Source organism: Pituophis catenifer, unplaced genomic scaffold (assembly GCF_029215685.1).
Source record: "Pituophis catenifer annectens isolate HBS135680 unplaced genomic scaffold, rPitCat1.0.hap2 SCAF_1, whole genome shotgun sequence".
NCBI lineage: Eukaryota > Metazoa > Chordata > Lepidosauria > Squamata > Colubridae > Pituophis > Pituophis catenifer.
In genome coordinates, this window is record NW_027256881.1 from 202,835,468 (window position 1) to 202,860,921 (window position 25,454).

Sequence of the window (25,454 nt, forward strand, 5' to 3'; positions counted from 1 at the left end):
TGCTTCTACTTAACAGCATCAATTCAACCCATAAGGAGGAACATTTTAACTACACCAAGATTAAAGGAATTCACTGCAATCACTATAGCAACTGTCTTAGGGAAAACTAACATGCTGAACAACCTGCAGCCTAAAATTAGATCTGGGACGCAATAAAAAGCATAAATGCAGCAACACACCCTACATTTTGATTTCTAAGCTATCTTATAATTGCTTTTTTTTGCACAGTAAGAACAAATAAGTTCCTTCTTTAGAGAATCGTATAAGAATAAATAGGCTCATTAATGTCCAGTACGCTAATGAGCAATGGATGAAGGAGGTGTTAATTATGCTACAGTAAGATTCAAGGATAAAGCCCTGGTGAGCTCTTGGATATATGTTGTAGCTTAAGCCTTCACTAGGTTTGTGTACTTTGAAGTTCTCTGCAAAGCACGATAGCAATGTAGTAACCTTACAGTCTGCAAAAGAAATTTTCACAGGCAGCTGGATCACAGGGTCAATTGAAGGGGGGGGAATTAGTACTGCTTTAATTTTGTTAGCATTTGACTGTTTTAAAATCTTAGCTTCCTTTGACCACAATGATTTGTAAGTGCGTTAAAATGCAGCCTAAAGGCTTAATGCAAAATTACTTCTTCCAAAGATGAAGAAATAAAGACCTTCCTCTAATGCCATGGTGGGGAAAAGGGTATAGATTAAGGTAGCTTTTTATTATTACATGATATTTGCTCCGATTCTTCTCACCAACTGGACGATTTAATTCTGCCTGGTGCAAGTGCCTTGAGACTTTGCAGAGGTCACTTCAACAGTAGACAGCTTATAACAAAACCATTAGCGGTTTGGCTAGCTTAAGGAAACCTCTTACTTTTCTTTTTTTGTTTATTATCACTGCATGAATCTGCAGCATATGATAGTTTATAATTTCTCAGGCTTGTTAAATTCATGTTAAAGGTCTGTTTTCTTGTTGAATAAATTTTGTTCATATAATGCTGCCTATTTCATACAGTGAGTCTTTAATAGCACCTTTGGTCTATGCGCAACTCACAGATCAAAACAGAGGACTAAAATAGGGGTTGATGATGCTATTTACATGTGTGATTCCTGCTGTCTTCTTGTTAGTAGCTTTAATATAATAGAAGACCTTGTCTGTTTTGTAATTAACACATCTTTACTGGAGAGATATTTGGAAGTGATTGCTGTGAATATACTGGTTAGTAAAATAAACACAATCACACACCACTTTCTGTTATCAGACAAATTTGTGAATTGTACACATTATACTCCAGATCAACAAACTGTGATATAACAGCCAAAGAGAAGACACATTTATATAACCCTATATTTTTTTTCTGAAAACATGCATTCATTCTGACCTTGTAAATATAATTAGTTTGTAGGATGCATGGAATTAAAAAGCATAGATTCTTTAGTAATTGCAATGACTGCAAGTAGGATACCCAATATTTGAAAACTACATAAAAAAAAATCAAAACCACATTTTTATTTACATCTGTTTCTTACAAATCATCACTATCTGGAAAATACTATCCATCTTACTTTCAGTTGTTATTCAAATCAATAATCTACACCATCGCTTACCTTTATCAAAAGACGGCTTTCAAACAGCTCTTCTAGTAACTTTTTCACCAAATCATCCCACTGTTATATACAACTCCATCTCTGGACACTGCTTCTAGCATATTTTTATTACTTACAAGTCTTTCAGCAATGCATTTATTTGTTATAATTAAGCTTTTTCCAGAGGTATTACAATTGACAAGTGCCCATATACCTCCAGATATCTACTTCTTAAATAACTCAACATATCACTACAGTACTTTTGGTGGGGAGGGGGGAGAACAAACTCCTAATATAGGTGTAATATCTTAAGTGATGGACTGCAATCAGTTAACTTAGCACTGTTAGTTAGAACTGAAGTCCTTTCTGACGTCGCTGTATTTGAGGAAAATGTCCCCGAAGCCCCATGGCAAATAGAAGCTATCTTTCAAAAATGCATTAAGGTGCTTTGCAATTCAAGCATCCAGCCATTGTTCATGCACATTTATAAGTAAACAGCATTGTATAAGAAATCCTGTGTAAAGGCTATAATGTAACTATTGCCAGGTGTGGAAGGAGAAGTGATGTCCCATCTAAAATCTCCTTTATCACCTGCAACTGAACTGTTATCGACTGCTTAGTTGGTTTCTAGATTCTTTGAAAAATTAAATGGAACTATGACCCTCGAAGTGCAGCTGAAGTTTATGACCACTTTGATATTTATGCTGGTGTGCACACTTAAACAACCGTGACCAAAGAACATCTTGGGTCCCCTCTAAGCCCACAGCATAAAAAATTCAGAGAAATCTTACTTTTATGCCATTTCCAATGAAAAGCACTAAGAACAGAAATTGACTCATGCCAAATGCATACCACCGAATTGCTGTGATTGTGAGTTTTGAGGTCTTACACATGGTAATTATTTATAAAAATGTCAATTTTAACTCTGAAAAAAAGATTCCTAGGAGTGCATACATTTTCTTTCTTTATCCTTGGAGGATTTGCTTGCTTTGGTCAGGTTTACTATGCAACCTGAATATCCAGAATGGAGAGACAGCTACAGAATAATACATTTAGTCTGACAAGCAAAGGCATGCATTTGTAACCCCAAAAGCAGAAAAACCACAAGTTTCCAAGCTTTATGTCTTTCCAAAGAGAGATGGATTATTCTACATCTCCCATGGTAAAAGGCATTTAAAAATTAATACTATTAAATCAAAAGTGTACTCAAAAAAACTTTTTCATTTAGAAAAAGGAAGTAAACTAAAATAACCCTTTCAGTTTAACAAGCAAAAATAACTGTCTGCTCTGAAGTATACCAAATTGAGTGTTATTGCATTAAAAAAACACCTTCAGCATGAAGTTTCTCTATGTTTAATGAAGCGTTCTATTTGGAACTTTTATTCAACTATCTAATATAACTACACACAGCTGAGAAGGCAATAAAAAACCCAACCATGCAATTATTATTTGTATGCCATATATATGTATATTTTATCTATAAAATAATTACTAGGCAGAAAGAAAACATGAGATAAAAATGGAAGAGAAATGAAGCTGGAAATACACAAGAGCTTAATTCAAATGAACTTCCAACTGCAAATGAGCTGCAAACTCATACATTTCTTTATCCTCCTTCCCTCTCCACATGCTAACACAGTACACATTTTTCTCTATTGCTTGTTTAGTACTAACCAAAGTTCACTGCGATGTCAAGCTTATTAGAGCCTACATTCCAGATGGAGAATCAGAAACCAGCCAAGTATAATTTCTGGATATGTTTCAGAATGTCCACTGATTCAGTCAAACATGGCAAACCACAGTTTAAGCTGAACATGTGAAGCTACGGAGGGAATAAGATTCTAGCTGTGTGGATCCATATCTTCTGGGTTTTTTTTTTTTCTTCAGAATATGGACTAATCATGAGGCGTAAAATATGGTTATATAGTTGTGCATAGTTACAAATGCTGGCTAGTACTTACTATCATTCAGCTGAAGTTCTTAGTAAAGAATATGTGAAACTGATACCTCTCAGTTAGACATCAATAAACAGATTCAATCTCCTATTTATGAATCTCTCTTCTGTAAAGTGAGTTTTTTCCCCCAGAATTCCCCAAGCAACTTAGCCATTGGTGAGTGTTCTAGAAATTGAATTACAGGTAGTCCTCGACTTATAACAGTTTGCTTAGAGACGGTTCAAAGTTACAACAGCACTGAAAAAAGTGAGATATGACCATTTTTCACACTTATGACCGTTTCAGCATCCCCCTGGTCACGTGGTTTACAATTGATTCACATTTATGACCGTTGCAGTGTCTCAGGGTCATGTGATTCCCTTTTACAACCTTCTGACAAACAAAGTCAATAAGGCAGATTCACTTAACAACTGTTTTACTTGCTTAACAACTGCAGTGATTCATTTAACAACTGTGGCAAGAAAGGCAAAATTGAGGCAAAATTCACTTACAAACATCTCACTTAGCAACAGAATTTTTGGACTCAATTGTAATCGTAAGTTGAGGACTACCTGTATAAGTTACCTGCACTCCTTGCTCACAATTCTAAATTTGTCCAGTGTATTACTATATAATGAGGGGGTGAACTAGCATTGGATTCTCTGTCAGTTTTTAAAAATGGGCAACCCACTGATTTTGATAAAAGGAGAATATTTCTAGGATTGAAATAAGGGCTCCTTGGTGTTTGCTGTGCTTGGTTGTTTTCTTATAGACGGTTCATTACCCAAACTAAGTAACATATTCTAGGGCTGTGATGGCGAACCTATGGCACGAGTGCCACAGGTGGCACGCGAAGCCATATTGGTGGGCACACAAGCATTGCCCTAGCTCAGCCAGCTGATTTTTGGGCCTTCTGGTCCCATCAGAAATCGGGAAACAGGCTGTTTCCAGCCTCTGGAGGGCCTCTGAGGCGGAGGCCGTTTTTGTCCTCCCCAGGCTCCTAGAAAGGCTCTGGAACCTGGAGAGAGTAAAAAACGGGCCTTCCTGTCCTACCGGAAGTTGGCAAATGGGCCATTTCTGGCTTCTGGAGGGCCTCTGGGTGTGTGTGGGGAAGGCCATTTTCGCCCTCCCCAGGCTCCTAGAAAGGCTCTGGAGCCAAGAAAGCCTCTGAGCATGGGGAGGGTGAAAAACAGGCCTACCGGGCCCACCATGCCATCACATGCCAAAAGTGGGGGAGCGCGGAAGGGTCATGCGCACATGTGCGGGATGCAGAGTGCATTGAATTATGGGTGTGGGCATGCGCGCGCGCAACCCCCCCGCGCTCCCCCTCCTTTGGCACGCAACAACAAAAAGGTTAGCCATTGCTGCTCTAGATAGTCACTTATCTGAAATGGTATAGGTCCGTGATGGTGAACCTATGGAACGCGTGCCACAGGTGGCATGCGGAGCCATATCTGTGGGCATGTGAGTGTTGCCCTAGCTCAGCTCCAGCCTGCATGCGTATGCTAGCCAGCTGATTTTCAGGCCTTTCAGGACCACCAGAAGTTGGGAAACGGGCCATTTCTGGCCTCCGGGGGGTTGGGGAAGGCCATTTTTGCCCTCCCCAGGCTCCTAGAAAGCCTCTGGAGGCTTTCTGGCCAAAAGCAGTGGGAGCGCAGGGGAGTTGCGCGTGCATGCATGGGGGTGGGGCACATTGAATTATGAGGGTGTGCACACACGCGCGCTCCACCCCTCGCTCTCCCACCCCGCTTTTGGCACACGACGGCAAAAAGGTTAGCCATCACTGTTCTAGGGAATGGGGTTTGCTCTCATTTTATATTCTAGTGCAGGGCTGTTAAACTCGCAGCCCTTGGGCCGGATGCATCACACACATGCCCGGTTTAGCGAGGGGAATTTTTTTTTTGATATGTCACGACACCACCGTGATGATGCAAGTTTGACACTCCTGTTCTAGTGGCTTGCCCTGTCAGTGTTGGTGGGAGTGGTCTTGGTGGTTCTTTGGTTGGGATATTTACTGTTAGTTTGTTCAAAGGTTGCTTGATTGGGATATTGTTTACTTCTTGATTGTTGCTCAAACGTTAATCTAGGTGTTAATTTCTGCTCATCTGGATGTTGATTGCTGGTGAGGGGGTGTTCTGGTCTTTGGTTTGTTGATTGTCTCTTCTGAATGGTATCAAGATGTTTATGTCTACATGACACTAATGGTCGATTTGTCAGAGTGCCTGGCTTCCAGGAAATCTCTCACATTTTTGGACTTGGCTTGGTCTAGGATGGCCATAGTTTCCCAGTTGAAACTATGGTCAAGTCTGTCCATGTGTTGTGAAATTAAGAAGTTTTCATCGTATCTTCTGATTTCTAGTTGATGTTCATGGATGCACTCTGCTAAGTCTTCTGCCTGTTTGTCCTATGTAGTGGCTATTACTTGTACCGTATGTTGTAGAAGATCCCTGGTTTTTTTTCTGGGGCTGTTGGGTCTTTTGATTTCCTTAGGATGTTTTGGACATATTTAGTTGGTTTGTATGCTATGCGGTGTTTATAATAGTCTGTTGATGGATTTTGAGATGTTTTTTATTGAAAAAGTTTTCAAATACAAATTTTTCCCCCCTTTTTTTTCCCCCTCTCCCTCCCCCTCCCCACCCATCCCCCCCGTGACTTCTTCATAACAAAAAACAAAAAAAACCTAATTCATAACAGATTACTTACTCCCTCCTCTAGATATTGACCTTTACTTACTAAAAATATTATTAATATTATAACATCCCCCTTTATCCATACATTTCAGAAAAGAGAAAAGAAAGGAAAAAAAGGAAAAAAAAAGACATTATACTATGACATTATAAAATAACTTCTCCACTTTAAAACTATACAATAAGTCCTACTTTAACATTTAATCTTCTATGTATATTACTATAACATTTCAAAGCAGCCTTCCCCATAAAATCTAGTTTAACATTTATTCCACTCTATCCATTTCCTCCACTCCCCTAAATATATCACTTAAAAATCCCTTTTCTTAGACTAATCAATCTACTAACTAGCTTATTCACCCACTATCATGCAAAATTACCATACACAACCTTTCTTAATATCTTTGATTCACTGCCTACACTACTTAAAAATATATGTCTATATTTTCCATTATATCTAAATAAAAAAAAAGAAAAGACAATGACTTTAAATTTATAATCCATATAGTATCTTCTTTAAGGTCTTTCCACTGGATTGGTAGAACCAACATCCATAATCGGGTAACATAGCTTGCTGATGCAACAGTTTATTCAGGATCTTCAATCATATCTGCCCCCATCAGTAGTAAATATCTTCTTATATGTATAAAAGTAAAAACAACTACCCGAGTGACATTATAATTATATTCCATATAGTAATAATTGTGGGTTTCATCAGGATTATTAATTCCCATCATCGTAGTGGGTAACAACCCGATCTTCTGCATGCCCCAGCATAATTCTCTTGCCTTGTAATTCAAGATAATATAATATGTTTATCAACACAAAAAAAAAATTCCAAAATGGATAATTCAAATCCATCAGTTTAAGGCTCATTTCACGTCCCCAAATTACGGCCATGCAGAGATCTGCCACAATCTTCAGGATGATATTAACCAATACGTCGCCTCTTCTGTGTTTACACATAATCATTCATATTTTAAAGTCACTGGCTTCACTGTTGCCTGATTTAGAAATTTCTATTTTTGTGCCACCTATTTCTTTTTTTCTTTTCTTTTTGTGAGTTTGGTTTCCATCCTGGTTTCTTTTCTACAAATTGTGTATCATCTGGTCGGATTTTGTTCTGCTTTGTAGATTGGTCTTGTTGGTTTTGTTTTTGTATCTCATGTTTCTTTTTTATCCCTTGTATTTCCCCTAATTGGTTTCCATGCTTATCCTTGCCTTGATAAGTCATCACATTAAGGTTAGATGCCACTTCTCTCAAATTTGTAGATAGTCCAGCTGGGGTATCCAATGAATCCAAAGGCAATTCATCTGGTACAGTCTCTGTATTTCGATATTTTACCTTTATTTCCGGCTCCTTCTGCTTATCCTGTATTATACCTGAAGATGTTAAGTTCATTTTCAACCTATTTTGATAAAATTCTTCCGCTCTTTCAACAGTATTTAGCTGATATCTTTCTCCTTGATATCTAAATATAATACCAACTGGGGCGTCCCACCTGAATGAGATATTTCTCTTTTTTAACTCATTCACCAGAAAACCAAATTTCTTCCTTTCCATCAATATCTTAGGTGGGAGTTCCTTGTAAATCCAAATCTTTCTTCCATGCAATTGCAAATTAGAATTGAAGGAATTTTGCACGATATTATTCCTAATTTCTTTATCTGTAAAATAAATCACCACATCTCTAGGCAATTGCCTTTGCTTGGCAATCCAGGAGTTGATTCGATAAACTCTGTCAATCCTACAAAACACTTCGTCAGGTTGAACCTTTAGAATCCCAGCTAGAAATTCAGAAGATATTTTCCTTAAATCATCTCTATTATTTTCCTGCAAACCTCTTAATCTTATCGCATATTCTGTAAAATTATATTGTACCATTAAAATCTCTTTTTCAATCTTCTGTTGCAGATTTTCTGCATTACCATACTTTTGATCAGCATCCATTTTAGGTTTTTCTTCTAAGCTATTATCCTGAATGTTTATCAAGTCATTTTCAATTTTTTGAATTCTATTGTCCAATTTATCTTGAATTTCTTCCATTTTAGACTCTAGTACATTAGTATTTGTGTCCAACTGTATCATAAATTCTATAAAACCATTAGCCACTTTTGAGAGTTTTTTCTCCAAAAAATCAAACTTAGATTTCACCAATTCTTTAATTTCCTGCTTAAATTTTTCAAATTGCTGATTCACAATCTCCTCCCTTCTTTCAATCTCTTCTATAAAAAATTCTATTATATTAAAATCAGGTTTCTGAGACTGAAGAGTTAAGACTTGTTCCTTTAAGTTGTTGGTGGGGGAATCCCCCCCCCTTCTTGTTTATCTGACTTTATGAGTCTCAGTGCCATGTTTCCGCCCAGGCAGGCTTTGTTAAAAAAAAAGCAAGAAAGACTTCTTTCCAATCAACAACAATATCAGGTCTCCAAGGGGGAAAAAAAAAATAAAAAAAATTTTGAGATGTTTTTGATGTATGGCAGTGTTATCCTTTTCATAGTTGTGCTGGTTGTACTATATTGCATTGAGTGGTCAGGAAACTTTTTGATGAAGGTGTATGGATATTCATTTTGTTGGAAGATGTTGCATAGATGATCTACTGTATTTCCTTTTTCTGATGTTCAAAGTTGTTGCAGTGTGTTTATGTTAGTCTAAATAATGTTCTTACACAGCTTCTCTTGTGGGAGGTTGGGTTGTCACTTTGGTAATGGAGCACTTGATGGGTGTGGGTGGTTTTCAATAAACCTGTGTTGCCATTGCTATCTCTGCTGATAAGGATATTCAGAAAGGATAACGTGCTGTTTTCTTCTTCTCCTGTGAATGTTGTACCTCTGAAGATGTTAATGGTTGCAGTGTGTTCTCTAGTTGGTCCTTTTTTTATTATTATGACAAAGGTCATCTACATATTAGATCCATATTTTGAGTTGTATGCATGGGAGTGCTATCAATTCCAGGCATTACATTATGGTCTCTGCTATGAGTCTTGAAAGCAGTGATCCCATGGCTGTCCCTGTTTTGTTGATATATCTGTCCATCAAATTGAAGGTAAGTGGTTAGGCAGAGGTTGATAAGATCCATGATTCTGGGTATTTCTGTGTGGGTGTATTTGGTTATTAGGTTGAGTATGCTGTGGACAGCTTTCATGGACTCTTCGGTTATTATTATTATTTAATAATAATGTATGTCATATCATACATAGACTAGCAATATATATTAATATTTCACCCAGATTAATAAAACACAATGAAATAAAAGTGTTAAAAGGATCTATGTTCAAATACCAATGTTTAGGCCATCTCACCAATGAAGCACATCATCATTTATTATTTTTAAAAAATCAGATACTGGACTGGTATATGCCCTCAGCTTACAACCAGTCATGATGGGACCTATAGTTTGACATGGGATCCTGCAGTCACATTGAGAGGTGAATACTATGCCACATTCATACAGTGAGTCTTGGCAGATGCCATACAAAGTACAAATCCTATTCAGGAAGAGGGGGTCAAATTATTCTCCAAAGCATCAGAGGGCAGGACAAGAAATAATGGTTGGAAACTGATCAAAGAGAGAAGCAACCTGGAATTAAGGAGAAACTTCCTAACAGTTAAGGACAGTTAACCAGTGGAACAGCTTGCCTTCAGAAATCATAGGGGCTCCATCATGGAGGTTTTTAAGAAAAGACTGGGCAGTCACTTATCTGAGATTGTATAGGTTTTCCTGCTTGAGAAGGGGGCTGGACTAGAAGAACTCTATTCTATTCTAGCCTAATCTTTTTTTGTGGGATAATTTATACATCTGGGCATTCAACAACTCATTGGGAATCAATATGAAAGTTGTTGGGCAAATGTTGCGGGCTACCTGGATTTAAGTCTTCTGGCTAATAAATGAGGAAGGTCAGCATGGTAGGTAGGAATTGTTTATAATTTTCTGTATTCTCTCACTACTGTATCTTGCCTTTATAAAGCTGGCAATGCTATATGGCTCAGAACAGGAAGTCAGATTATCAGAGTGGTTTTAATACAGTGGTTGTAATCCTCATGGTGTTGTTGAGTTTGGCATCTAGTTTATTAGCATGGCAGCTATAAAGCCATTCAGGGGCACAGTATTCTGCTGCGTAGATCAGCCCTAGTGCTGATGACCTGAGGGTGGCAGCTGAAGCCCCCCCCCCATTTAGTTCTACATAATTTTTGAAGTATGTTGCTCCTAGTATTGATTTTTGCCACCATATTCTCTAGTTGTATCTTATAGGTGAGAGTCTGGTCCAATGTTACTCCAAGGTACTTTGGACGGGTGTTATAGGGTAGTAAGTTGTTGTTGAAGCAGAATTTGGGGACTTCATATGCTAGTTTGTTGTTAAGGTGGAAGCACATAGTTATTGTTTCGCTAGTACTAGAGTAAACTTCCAATCAGTGAAGAATTTTTCCAAGATCTTAAGATTTTTGGACAGGAGACTGTCACTTCTATGTGGTGGGTTTTTGGTTTTTTTTGTACTGCTATGGCCAAATCATCAGCATATCCAAATTTGCATACTCTTGTCGCCAGTGTATCTGATATATCTAAGTTTGTATGTTTGGCTAATTCTGGGTCTATAAATGTGATTATGGATGCTAGCCGCTGATTTTCTGAAATTTTATTTAGACAGCCAATTGTATCATTATTTTCATCTACTTGTGTGCCTAAATGCGGCCGCGCGGGTGGTAATGGGAACAATGTGGCGCTCTCATGTAACCCCCCTCCTGCGCGAGCTGCACTGGCTCCCAGTGGTCTTCCGGGTGCGCTTCAAGGTTTTGGTTACTATCTTTAGAGCGCTCCATGGCTCAGGATCAGGGTACTTACGAGACCGCCTCCTGCCACCAATAGCCTCTCACCGACCAGTTCGCTCCCATAGAGAGGGACTCCTCAGGGTGCCGTCGGCCAAACAATGTCGACTGACGGCCCCCAGGGGGAGAGCCTTTTCTGTGGGGGCACCTACCATCTGGAACGGGCTTCCCCCGGAGTTACGAAACATCCAAGACTTACGCATATTCCGCCGTGCCCTGAAAACATTTCTATTCCAACAAGCTGGTCTGGCCTAACTCTCCCTTTTTAATTGGCTTTTAAACTGGCTTTTAAATTGGGTTTTAAACCTCTTTAGATAAATTTGGATGTTTTTTAATCTTTGAGCCTAAATTACTTAATCTGTTTCTTAATAGTTTTTAACTTCTATATGTATTTGTATTTATTATGGCTGTTCACCGCCCTGAGTCCTTCGGGAGTAGGGCGGTATACAAATATGAAAAATAAATAAATAAAATAAAATAAAGATCCCATTTATTACAAAAATTGTTCAGAGCCAAATTGTGATATTGAAACTAGCTTTAATACAGGTCAGCTTTTAATAGACCCTAATTAATACAGTTTAAAATGGGTACCCTAGAATTCTGATCTAGCAAAGGTCCTTTTGGATCAGAATCAGTGGAATCCTCATTTTTAGTAACCATAGATTTAGCCATGTTTGCTATTTACTATTTGATTTTAATGTTCTGTTTCTTTTCCATTGTTGGATTTTCTTTTCTTTTTCTTTCGTATGCTGTCCAGAGTCATACAAATTGTGAAGCCATATAAATGCTTTAAAAAAACAAACAAACTGTACTTTTTGCAATCTCTTTCCTGTTCCCTACTAGGCACCCTATAAATGCTACTAGAAATAGAAGTAGAGATAACTTACCTAAAGCTATGTAAATTAGTTCCAAGCCATTCAGTCACATATTTGGGGTTGTCCTTTCTTTCATTACAGATCTGAAAGAATCAATTACAATGGTACCTTGGTACTCGACTGCTTTGAAACTTGTCAGATTTCGTACTCAACATATTTTGATGTGAAAATTTTGTCCTGGTACTCGTTTGTTTGGTACGCGAGGTGCAAGCTAGAATTTGTTTGTGTTGGCGGCCTCATAACCCTTTCTAGCCAAAACAAATTTGTTTGGTACTTGTCATTTTTGGTACTCATTGTGCCTCCCGGAATCAATTAACAAGTACCGAGGTACCACTGTACTTGTTCATTGTAATGCACAAAGTTCAGAGAATCAGCACTGTAGGTTTAAAAAAAAAAGTGGTCTTTTCAGGTCTGTTAAATTTTGAGTATTTACCCAAATAAGACAATTATTTCATCAAAATAACTTAGATTAAAGTATTTTAAAATGGGAAGCATTCACTGCAGAATAACAAATATAAACATTAAACTGAAGCAATTTACATTTAAAAGTACTACGGCTGAATCTAAAGCTACTAATTCAGCTACTAATTCAACAGAAATTATATCAGGAGAAAACTTGTCCAGTCTACAACCATGCTTAACATTAAAAAAAACCCACAACTTATGAATTATTGAACATTGTTCAGCAGGACTCTCCAAACATGAAGCAGCAAGAAGGGAAAGCCCAGATTAGAAAAAATAGAGAAAGCCATTGTAGAAAATATTAAAAATGCCTTGACGGACAGAGGGAAGATCTGTTATAAAGGCAATGTATATACAACTAAAAGTTTCCTGTCCTGGCAATCTATATACGTCTAAAACTCTCCTGTTGGTTTGATTATTTGTAACCTTCAGCTGGGTGAAATAGTGCATCAGGGCAACAATTTTTGAATAAATATACCACAAATGGGTTAACTTACAGAATGCATCCAAAATGTGGGATCCATGACAGCCATAGAATTGAAATTTGGCAAAGTTGTGGCTGCTTCAGTGTTGCAATGGTCAGCAGCAGTCACATGATCATCATTTCAATGCTCCCTATAAACTTCCTATAAGGAAAATCTAGGGGGAAGCTGGCAGGAAAACAGAAGTCACTCCTACTCCCACTGCCTTTTTGCCCGACCATGGTCATTCTGTTTCTCAGTTTAGTAAGAAAATATTTCTGAACATGTTAAAGATTGTGTAGTAATTACATAAATGAAGCTTTAGCTCATACTAACAAAGAGATTTTCAAAAATGCCTTAGACAACATCTCTTTTTTATATGAAAATAAAGAAGAGAGAGGAAGTACATTCAGAGTTGCAAGATTCTGTTACTATAGTTTTTTTAAAAAATAAAAGTAGCTTTATGCCTACATGGTTTCTCTTAGTGTGGTCTACTTGTGGGACTGAGTTATGCAGGCTAGGAAAAAGAAATTAGCTGGCTCTGGGAACAAAGTGGAACAAACTGTGGATGGCAGACAGTATACTAACATTGAGAATCACTGAAGGTAAAGGTTGGATGGCCGGAAAGAACTGCCAGAGGGAGTATGAATGACAAAAGGGGTAGGAGAGAATAGACTAATATTAGTTAATTGATTTGAGAGTAAGAAACATTGATGAAGGATTCTTCAGATATTGCTGCCCATCATGGCTCTAAACCAGAGGTCCTCAAACTATGGCCCACGGGCTGGATCAGGCCCACCGACCCAATGTATCTGGCCTGTGGAGTGGAGGGGTTCAGCCCCGCCCCTCGCCCCACCACTCGCCCCTCTCCTCCCAGCCACTCCCCACATGGCTGGCTTTTCCTGGCTGACAGGGGCCCTGGGGAGGAGGTCCCTTGCCTACTGCACATGCCGCCCACATTGCCCCTCCTCCAGCTATCACCCTTATCTTCCACTGTCCAGCCACACTTCCCATTTCTGCTCATTTCAATCGTTCAATGCTTACCACACCGCTACTGCCGCAAAGGTAAGATCGAAGGGTGTGGGTGGGTGGGCCCACAGGTGGAGGGGTGTTGCCCTGGAGAGTGGGCGGGTGAGCCGCTGCAGCCGGGTCCCCTTGTCACAGAGAAGAACCAACTTCAGGATGTCTCTGCTAGCAGCCACACTCTTCTTCACATGGGATTGCCCGGGAGCTTCGCCCACTTAGGCCAGGGCAACTTCGGGGAAGAGGGCTCTGATGCTTCCATCTCCCACATGCCCCCCTCCCCACCGCTGTTCTGGCCACAGTTTCAAAGATTGGGAGGGGCGTGCGGGAAAAGAAAATGCAGCAAAACTTGCAAGAGCAGAGATAGGAGAACAAAGCAAGCGAGTGAAACTTCGGCCTGCCGGCTCACCTCCAAGGAAAGCCCTCTGGGACGGCAGTGGCAGCACACGTGGCTGCAAGAGGGAGAGAGGCTGGATGAGACCCAGACGCTTTCCGGCTCCCCTTGTCACAGAAGCATCAACCCCACACTCTCCGCTCTTCGTTAGCAGCTGCCATGTTTTTCACATAGAATCGCCCAAGAGGGAGGAGGAAGAGGGAGAAGGGGGCAGCTGCTAACAGATAGGAGAGAGTGCGGGATTGATGCTTCTGTGACAAGGGGAGCCAGAAGGCGTCTGGGTCTTCCTCTCGCAGCTACTTGTGCTGCCGCTGCCATTCCAGAGGGTGCCTCAAGAGTGAAGGACAATAAAGAGGCCAGCTGGTAGGCCGAAGGTTCACTTGCTTGCTTTGTTCTCCTATTTCTGCTCTCGCAAGTTTCGCTGCCTTTTCTATTCCCGCATGGCCCTCTCGATCTTTCAGACTGCGGCCAGGTTGGCGGCAGAGAGGGAAGGGAGCGCAAGAAAGATGGCTGCATCAGAAGCCTTCCTGGCTCTTCTCTGAAGCGTCTCGCCAAATCTTGCTTGGGACGCTTGCGGCGGCATTTCGGACAGGATGGCGGGGGGGGGGGGCTAGCGAAGCTTCCCAGAACACCACCTGGCATGGCTGGCGGCAGGACTGACACACGTGGGGAGGGAGGGGAGCACACGAAAGACGGTGGAGTCAGAAGCCTCCCTGGCTCTTCTCTGAAGCATCTCGCCAAATCTTGCTTGGGACGCTTGCAGCAGCATTTCAGATAGGTGTTCTGCCCCAGCTCCGGATTCCCGAGGATATTGACACACACCAACGGTCCTCATCAAATTTATTAAGTAGCAAGAATAAACCAGTCCGGCAAAGGTTGGTAACCAGCCCAGAAAACAAGATACGATAAGACTTTTCCAAAAATGCTCTGATGATAATTACAAGTTGTTTCCAGCAAGAAACTTACTAGAGTGTGAGTAGCCAATTATCCTCAATCCTTACTATCGAGGAGACCTCCTCCTCCTGAGTAGCCACTCCTGCCTTTTGGCAGCCCTGCGTGCTCGAACATTGAGGAGAGGCTCCTCCACTTCGCTCTCTCTACTTGCAGGAGCCTCTGGAGGTTCTGAAGGCCCAGGCTGAGTCTCTGCCTCTGGCACCACATCCTCTTCAGCCTCCTTGCTATCCAACGCGAGCGCCGACTGTGCAGGCACTCGCACCAGCCTCGTCGTCGGGATCAGCCACGATCCGTACAGACCGCTGGCGGGCCACAACACTAGGACAGCGGGGGGGGGGGGGACTAGCAATCCATCCCGGAACACCATCTAGCATGGCTGGCGGCAGGACTGACATGCATGGGGAGGGAGGGGAGTGCGTGAAAGATGATGGTGTCAGAAGCCTCCCTGACTCTTCCCTGAAGCACCTTGCACCAGCCGAATCCCCTGCCTTGAATGCCGCCACTGCTGCTCCCCGCCTTTCTCAAGACACTCACCCTTTGCTGCCCAGTTCCGGTGGGGCAGAAAAAGTTTAATTATAATATCTGCCCCTGGGGAGCGCGCCGAGGAGGAGCTGGAGTGGCAAAATCCCTTCCAGGAGGCCCTCGTGATAAAGAAGGCCTGTCGACCTTATTTTGCCTGTCAGGTGGCAGCGAGGCAACGTCACCAGCACGAACCTCCCCAACCTCTGGCCCTGTGGATGGCATCTCTGCTGTGGACAGGTTATAGGGTGGCGGTGGGAGCAGAAGCCCTGCACTAAAGGTGGTTTCCTTCCTCCCCACTGAAGAAAAGGGTTTTTTTGGCACAGCATTCTGAAAAAGCAGCATTGTAGATTTTAAGTTTTCTTAATTGAAAATGTGAGCACATTTCCCATGCTCCCCTATCCCTCTTCTTAGGTTTCAGATTGATGCTATGGGCTCCCCGATCAAGAGCGGGGCTGAGGGGAAGCCAGCCTTAATTTCAATAGTCAAACTGGGGTCTGGGATGGGGATGGGGAGGGGAAGAGAGAGGCAGCACTTTCTGGGAAGGCAGGCCACTCTAGTAATTCCTCATTTTGCCTTAATTTCCCACCAATTAAGGGGGAAGGCAGGCTACTATACTTGGTAGTCTAGCTCAGCTCAGGAAGGCAGAGGAGGCCCTTGTGGCAGAAGGGGCTTCCCTGGATCTCATGGCTGCTGCTTCAGCCACAATGAAACATGTTATCTTGGCAAAGGAGCTATTGGGGAGGGAGCAGAGGAATCAAGCCCAGAAGAGAAGCATCCCTTTCCTTCTTCTATTTTCTGGAACTGAGCAGCAGTGGAGGGAGAGCAAAAGGAGCCAGTGCTGGTTGGGGGACTTGGCCGGGGAACAGTCCCAAGTATGTGGAAGGCTGCTGCTGAGGGGTGCTGTTGTGGCCCTCCAGCGGCCTGCGCGGATTGTGGCTGATCCCGACGAGGAGGCTGGTGTGGTGTCGTGCCAGCAGCCTGCGCAGCAGGCACTCACGTCAGACAGCAAGGAGGCTGAAGAGGATGTGGTGCCAGAGGCAGAGACTCAGCCAGGGCCTTCAGAACCTCCAGAGGCTCCTTCAAGTGGAGAGCGTGAAGTGGAGGAGCCTCTCCTCAATGCTCGAGCACACAGGGCTGCCAAAAGGCAGGAGTGGCTACTCAGGAGGAGGTCTCCTCGAGAGTAAGGCTTGAGGATAATTGGCCACTCCCTTAGCCTATTTAAGTCCCACGCTGTTAGTAAGTTTCTTGCTAGAAACAACTTGTAATTATCATCAGAGCATTTTTGGAAAAGTCTTATCTTGCTTTCTGGGCTGGTTGCCAACCTTTGCCGGACTTTGGTTTATTCTTGCTACTTAATAAATTTGATAAGGACCGTTGGTGTGTGTCTATATCCTCGGAAATCCAGAGCTGGGGCAGAACAGGTGCCTGTTTCCAGGTTCTGGAGTAGACCTGCTCCTTTGCCTCTCTAAGGAGGCCCAGCTCTTGGGCTGAGTCCCTTGCCTCCACCCACCCAAAACAAGGAGAGGCAATGCCTTCCCTGGTTTGTTCTATTTGTTGATTGTAAGCTCCTTGGGGCTGAGAAAAATTGCTGAAAAACTGAGTTTCCTGAAGTGGACCACTACTCCTAAACAACTTAAAAAATGATCTTAGTAAAAGGAAAAGTCAATCAAAAGAGCAACGTGCAAACAAAAGCAAAACAAAACACTCCCAGGAACAAAACAAATTAAAGTTTAATTTATGTGTATTCTTTAGACTGTTAAATTGGCCACGCCCACCCAGTCACATGATGTAGCCACGCCCACCCAGTCACATGACCACCTACCCATGCCCACCCAGCTGGTCCGGCCCCGCAACAGTCTGAGGGACCATGAATTGGCCCCGTTTTAAAAGTTTGGGGAGCGCTGCTCTAAACAGAACTATAGAGAATATAGTCTCTAAATAGAACTTGTGTTCTATGCATAGAACTCAAGCTGAACCATTTTTGAAAGTTACTCATAATACATAATAGGATTGCTCATGTAACCAACATTTGTATAAAGATAGACATTTTATAAAGATGGGGACATTTCAGCTCCTCCTTTCTAGTGAATGTTTCTACTGTAAGTATTTTAAGGATTCTTCCTCTATATTTTAGAGACACATTGGTATAGCGGAAGGAAGGTACATTTGGCTGAAATTGAATCAACAGAATAACAGAGTATGTTATATATATAGGAATATTGTAGATGAGGGGTTTGCATCCATTGTTATACGCAAACCTCTCCACCTAAATATTGAAGTCCAAAAACTTGTCATTTTCTGACACTATGAAGATATTACACTCTCAGTTGGCTTACAGGCCAAAGAACTCTCCAGATGTAGAACCAGTTAAGTGCTAGCTGTATACAACTAATTAGCGAAGAGCTAGTTTTTGGAGACCATACAAAAGTGGAGTAGCCAATGAAGACAAACCATCAGAAGCACAAAAAATTAAGTCTTAAGAAAAACTGAAGCTACAGAAACATCAAGAGATCAGATGATCCAATGTGGCTTGAGGAGAAGCAAAGACATACCAAAGTGTGCCATGCTAGTGTTCAGAGCAGATGGAACACAACAGTTCTTGGTGTTTGCAGTTATAAATCAACAAGGTATTTCTACAAACCACACTCAAGAAATCAGCTCTGCCAAGAATCTTGTATAAATTCAGGCTTTGATGAAATGGAAGTATACATTAAGATAGTACATTGAAATTGAGTTTGGTTTTTGGAAGGGAATTTGATATATTTTCCAAAGTTATAGAAGTGGGCATGTATTTGGGATTGTCATACTTTCAACTAGCTGCTTTCTTTTTGTCAATCTCAAAGTATTTGGAACAATAACTAATTTGAAGATACTCTTTTAACCTTTATCTGTACTTTCTTTTCTTTCCAATAAAATTATCTTTCCGGATCTTTTCAATTCTTTCTGTGCTTGGGGCATCAAAGTGTGTGATTTGGGTTTCTTTTCTTATGATGATAGTAGCAGATATTGGGTTATAAAAATGAAAAAGCTGATTCTATTTTTCTGGAAAAAGAAAGGAATAGGAATTGGATTCCATCTTCCTCAATGTGGTTGATTATAGGGGCCTCCAGGGTAGGTACGGCAAACTGAAGACATCTCCAGGAAAGTGGAGCTGACAACTGAAGAAAGACCAAGGAACCAGTGAGTAGACTGGCTCCATGGAACATCTCTGGATAAGGTGAGGATGGGAGATCACCCACGCATGCTCCAGTTGGTTGCTGCTTGCAAGAAGACCACAGGATATCAGTTTTGCATGGGTTTGAGCACTGAGAGATAACGAGATCATCCCTCTTGCTTAAAATGTAGCAGAGCCTTTTAAAGGACCCTTCATTTGCAAACCTCACTTTCTACTCACTTTCAGAAATTGTCTATTAACCATTTTAAAGCTATTGAAGACCTTCAGAATGACAAATTGAAAAAGTCATCAAATGCAGGCATGTTCTTGATACCAGTTAATACTGGTACTTAGAACATGACACAAAACATCGGAAACCTTAAAGGAGATCTTTGAAGAATGGAGTCAGAAATTAAAAATTGTAATGTCAACACTGTCAATAATGATGTCTGTTTCTATGGATATACAATATCTAAAATATGTTATGAAGAATGACAGGTGTGGAACAAATACCAGAAGTAGAATTACAAATGACATGCCAAGAAAATGATTTGGAAAAGGATACTTCACTGGATATACAAAAGAAACTGGTTGAAGTTTTAAGAATCAAAATGATTAACCAAGAGAATGGCCAAAAATTGTTTTCTATTGTTATAAAAATGGTTTTTAAAGTCTTGAAGAAATTTGTGCAATGGGATAAATAAGAATCGAAGAGAAATCAAATCCTGCAATATTTGGATTAAATATTAAGACTGTTAGAAGTAAAAGAGAGGAATATAAAGTTGTCTTATTTGATCAAAGTTAAGTAAGACATGCTCTGTCAAATCTTTGTGAACTTTTTGCTGATTGAAAAGTTGATATTTTATGGATTTGCTTATAAATAAAGGATTAGGTATAGAATGAAGGCACCATGTTCAGGAAGGCTATTTGGTAACATTGAAAGTAAATAGGTAACACTCCTTGCAGGATAGGTAAAAGCATACACCAGCATTTTCACTGCAACATTCTGGCCCAAGTTCTGAAGTTTCTAGTAAATATAAAACTTCACTACAATAATGTAGATTAAATGCAATACCATCAGGTCTGAGGCCTTGTCAGAAACAGAGTTGGCACAACAAGTTAAGCAAAAATACTCCTATATTTCAGCTGCTACCTAATATTCAGGTGCACAAAGGAGCTGGAGAATATTCTCAAGTATTAATCTGATTCGTCAGGAAAGGAGATATTCTATGAACACTTGTAGAATTCATTCTCCGAACTATAAGCACATCTCTCTTATTAAGTTCAATTTTAGAAAATATAGATATTAACTTTTTAAGAATTCTAGAGAAATACAAAAGTTTACCCAATCAACTATAAATATATCCAATCAATTATATAAGTGTCTAATGAGATAGGATTATATTAGACAGATTTATCAAGAAAAGTTAGTGAATTACAAAAAATGCTTGGGAATACAGAATATAGAAACATCCACAATGCCCAAATCCTCACTATAGTTGTCAACCTTTATATGAATCAATGGGCAGTCTGTAATAATACAAAAGCATAGTTTTGTATCATAGGGGAAATTTTGAAGCTGAGAAGTAATTTCTTTGCCTTAGATTTTTTTTCTCCTTTCCTAGTATCATTGTAATCTGAAATGCTAAGCATAATTTTGTATTTAACAATTACATATTTAAGTCACCTCATTTGAGGTTTTTTGTTGGGGAGAGGGATTGTTAACTGGACACACATATAGAAATATACTAACATTTAAAAAGAAAATCAACAGTTAACTTGTCCATATGTTGCTATTATTATACTCATACAAGTGATCATTTCATTCTATCAAGAAAGTGGCAACATTTATAGTTGGTTAACCAGCTTACGATCACAGATCCATTAACACAAAAACTTAAATACTTAAAATATTTATAACATTGCACAAATGTCATACATATTAATTGAATGACTATTCTGTAATACAATAGGAAAGCATGCTGAAACAAAACACCTCAGCAGTATTTTAAAGCAGTAACCATCATTTCTGTATGTTCTGTAGTTTTTCTAATCCACTCTCCCTGTGGCTGAGCAAAATCGAATTGCCTCTCACATTTGCAGACAGCTCTGTGAAGGTGATAATAGAGCTGCTCCCTGCTGTCATGAGGCAGGAAATAGGAAAATGGCATATGGGGCTAGAAAGAAATAAAAAAAGAATCAAACAAGAACAAAAGAGATTTCAACAAAGGACAAACTATAACCCAATATGCTTTGCAAGTTAATCTCTTTTCATAAGGATTCTGCATAATCATTCATCTGCAAACTTGCCCTAAAATGTGAATGGTTGCAAAGTTGTTAGGGAAATTTTTATTTTGGAGAATATGCAAAAAGTACCCTATTCCATCTCAAGAATGAACATTATGTATCTCTAGAGAAGGATTTAATTTATCTTGACCTGCTATTTCATTTTGAAAAGATTGAAGGTTTTACCAACCTAAATTGTATTTATAGTCTTGACCCTAAGATAGAAACTGTATTGGATTTAATAGAAATGCCTACTATGTAGAAAATTTTTTTTTAGTTTCTTTTTAATTTACCCATAAAGACCAAAGAGTTCTTCAAGAACAAAAGTACAGAAAATAATTAAAGGAAGTGAAAAATTTCTATATACATCAAGATAGGTATATTTAATTTAAGCAAAAAAGGGGGAAAGATAGTTCTCATATTTTTATCTGAAGAGATGGTTGAAATATCATATTTTCCTGATTTTTCCATGTAAAAGAATCCATAATACAAGATGTGATAAAAAAAAAACATTAAAAGAGGCACTTCCCCCCATTAATAGGGGGGAAGCTAGCACATACCTTTCCTTTTACACTCTGAATGGGATCCACTACTACTGCCACAGCTCTTTCTGAAAGGGCCTCAAAACTCTGTTGAGTATTGATATCCACACCAGACAACCAACAGCCAAAACCAGGATGACTATGATACCAGCCAACAACCATCTCAGGCCTGAAAAAAAGGAGGCATTGGTAAGTTCAATTATTTGCAGCAGGATATATGAAAGGCAACAGTGTAATTTATAGAAGCATAAGAAAATACTAAAGTAAAAAAAAGTGCCAGGAGAAACATTTATATTTATGCTTACCACATTATAATAAAAACATGAAAATGTGGTGAAGAAGTGCTAGCATTAAGGGAGGTGTAGTAACAAGTGTAGGTCAGGCTCTCAGTTTTTCATCCTGTTACCACCCCTCCCATCCAATTTTTCTCCTTTCCACATTTTGGGAAATATCTCCTCTGAACACATTAGAGCCAAGTTGACTTTTCACCGCAGAATATCTATTTCAAGCATGGATGATAGGATCAAACGACATCAAAAGATTAAATATCAATTAAAGCAGAAGTAGAGATTTCCTCACAAAGCAATTTGCACTGTTCTCTTTGGTGGTCAAGACTTTTGTTAACATTAATTCTTATAAGCTTTTATATCAGTATAAAAATTTCAGCACAAAGATGGCACCTGTTGAGACATTCCAAATGAAGTCCTGATTTTTTTAAAAAATATTTTGAATTGTTTTTTTCCAAATACTTTTTGTTGGGTATACAGAACAATGGTTGAAAAGTTGGAAAAGGGTGGTTAGTTGTTACCTTTTCTATTGTGTTAATACAGAAATTTAACCTTATTGAATATTGTAATTGCTCCTTACATGAAGAAAAACAGTGATGGGAATCTGAAAACACTTAGTTGGCTTTTGACAATATATTAAATCCATTATTAAATGTAAGCAATCTATCATATAAACCACTCAGAAGAAACAAGGTTATATTTAAACACTAATAAATGATAGGACAGGAAATCAAGAGGACTTGGTTGTTATTATAACATATTTTATAGTCAATAAAGAAAATCCTAACCTTCCAGTCTGTTTTAACATATCCAACATTTTGGCTTGAAACACAGGATCAACTGCCTCCACACTGACTCCCTGCATTTGGAAGCAGATTAACAAAGGCAATTTTAGGTACAAGTAAACTTTCATGATCGATTCAGGACATAATAATATGATCTACCAACAAAGAGAGATGTCAGAAATCACAAAAATATTTCTTTTAATGAACACATTTAATTCATTTGTATTCACTGCTCTCTTTTAGGAGTGCACAGCAATTTAAGCCTAGAAGATTCTAAGAAGTGAGCTGTGACTGTTTTGTCTAAAATACCTTACTTCATCCCCTACCATGTATCCAGTCTAATCATGCTTTGAGAGCAATTTAAAAAGTAAATCACCACTATTTATGGCACTTAGCCAGTAGCTTTCAGATAAAAATCCAGCTTTTTAATTAATATCCCAAGTGTATAAATGTAATATTTTTTAAAAAATAAAATTGAAGAGTCAAAAATGGATTTAGTCTAGAATCCCTACATGAGCACAAGAGGGCAAAGTCTGACACGCCTCCCCCCCTTGAATGCCATTCAACCTTATCTAGTCTCAACCAGTTTGAGAAGATCCTGTATATAGGCTTAAGCAATAAAACAATTAATTGAAATCTTCAAGTATGGGCCTGGTTGTTTGCGCCTGACAGATTGAACCTTTCATATTGTTTACCATAGACTTTAATGCTTCATGCAACTGACAACATCTAGTTACAAACGAACATAGCTATTCATGACTGGAAAAGATATATAGAACATAGAGAATCGTGTTATTTATAAGTTCGGATATATGCACTGCATGTATGAATATTTTCTTCAAAAAATTAAGCATGTTGGGGAAGAACATTTTTGAGGTACAATTATAACAGTGTTATAGCACATGTGCTAACTGAAAGAACTCACCGTTCCTGACTGTGGCATAGCAAACACATCAATCACTCTGACAGTGTAGTCATCAACAAATTCTCCAAGCATTAGTCCCATAACTTCCATGGGAACACCAGCTCGACCATGCTTCAACATCTGGAAAGATCAGAATTCTACTGAATAATATTTAAGGAACAGGTGCTTGATTCTCTGGTGATTTTTAAATTACTTTTCTATTATAGATTCACATCTTTAAGAGCTGTAAGGCCAAAAGCATCTTTCTTTGAAAATACTATAGTATCACTTGTCTTACACAAAGATTCATAGCAAACTATTATTAGAGAAATCAAGTTTCTGATAGCAATGGGCTGGCAAGAGAATGGATTATATCTCAGAAGATGATGCCTTTAAAAAAGAGAAGAGAGTACTTTATAAAATATATGATTCCTTCCAATGCCTATTAGTTCTGTTTGTATGAAACAATCTACAAAAATTTATGCTCAAAATATCTTCATTGGAAAAAGAATCTGGAGACCTATGAAGAGTATAACACAGAACAGTGAGATACTGGTGGGGAAAATCTCTGCTTTTATAGCACAAATGTTGTCTCTGACCATAAAATAGCTTTTCTCTTCTTTGATCAGTGTGCCAGTTATTCCCCAGGTTTGAGAACAACAGACTAACTATTGTAATCAATGCCCTGCTAGCTTCTCATTTAGGGTCCTGCAATACAGTATATGCCATATAGTGGGACTTATAAAGATAGTACCATTTTACTTTGTATCCTATATTGTACCATATATAAAAACCATGAATAATTTGAATAATTCACATTTAGAGGTTATGTGTAAAGCATCTATAGGCATGGAACACATAGCTGCCCAAGTAGTAAAATTAAAGCTACTTACCAGTGTCATCAACCACTTAAAATATACAGTGGAGAAAAAAAATGAAGAACAAAGAACCCATAAAGAGTTCAATGAGAACTGAACATACTCATTAAATGCTAAGTGTTGAGCAATTTTTACTGGCCAGGAGGAAAAATTGAATGGAAGTTAAGAATATGACAAATGACTGTATCTGAAAGGTAGCGTTATCTAGATGTTGTTTGACCATGTCACTCTCAGCATCCTTTGCCATTGCTGTGAGCTGTACTTTTGCAACACCTGGAGAGCTTCTGATTTCCCATTTCTCATACCTGATTTTTAAATACCCCTGAAAATGTAACTTTTGATATAAGACACAGCAGAAACATCCCGCTTATAATATATTCAGTTCTTTACACAATACTTAAAAAACACACAAATATTTACCTTTAGAAGTGCAAGCGAAGAAATGTAAACTTGCTCAGCTGTGTCAACTGCAGGTGCATCCGTTGGAGGTCCCTAGATAAAGAAACAACACTCTATAATATACACAACTCTATTTTATAAATAAAATGAGCTTCATCTAAAAAGACACTGCAGGAATACGTTCGGTTCTATTAAATGCATAATTTTGAAACAAAAATGGTAGCAGCAATCCCAAACCTCTACTCTACTATTGAAAGGTTTCAATTTTTTCTTCCCTGACCATATAAAAAGACTCATGTGAAGAATACAAGGCTATTGTGGTTGTTTCCATCTATGTGAAACACTCAATATTCTTCCCTGCACATATGAAAACAAGCTTAGTAAGACACTGAACTATGAATTAGAAGACCTACTGGTTATTCAAACTCTGCATCTGTCATAAACTCCTGTTTTTCACTAGCTGGCTTCACACACTACAATACCCCAGTGCCATGGTTTGATGAATAAG

General features: G+C 39.3%; 1 protein-coding gene across 2 annotated transcripts in view; it reads right to left on the bottom strand.

The window, feature by feature from the left end:
- Window positions 1-25,454, bottom strand: part of PSMD14 (proteasome 26S subunit, non-ATPase 14) — a 63,793-nt gene that overhangs the window by 13,943 nt on the left and 24,396 nt on the right. For both annotated transcript variants that reach the window (XM_070956977.1, XM_070956976.1), the window contains exons 5-8: window positions 24,968-25,039; window positions 23,691-23,810; window positions 22,769-22,839; window positions 21,712-21,862 (exon numbers count right to left, since the gene is read on the bottom strand). In XM_070956977.1, the coding sequence (XP_070813078.1) occupies window positions 21,712-21,862; window positions 22,769-22,839; window positions 23,691-23,810; window positions 24,968-25,039 (414 nt within the window). The remainder of the gene's footprint in view (window positions 1-21,711; window positions 21,863-22,768; window positions 22,840-23,690; window positions 23,811-24,967; window positions 25,040-25,454) is intronic.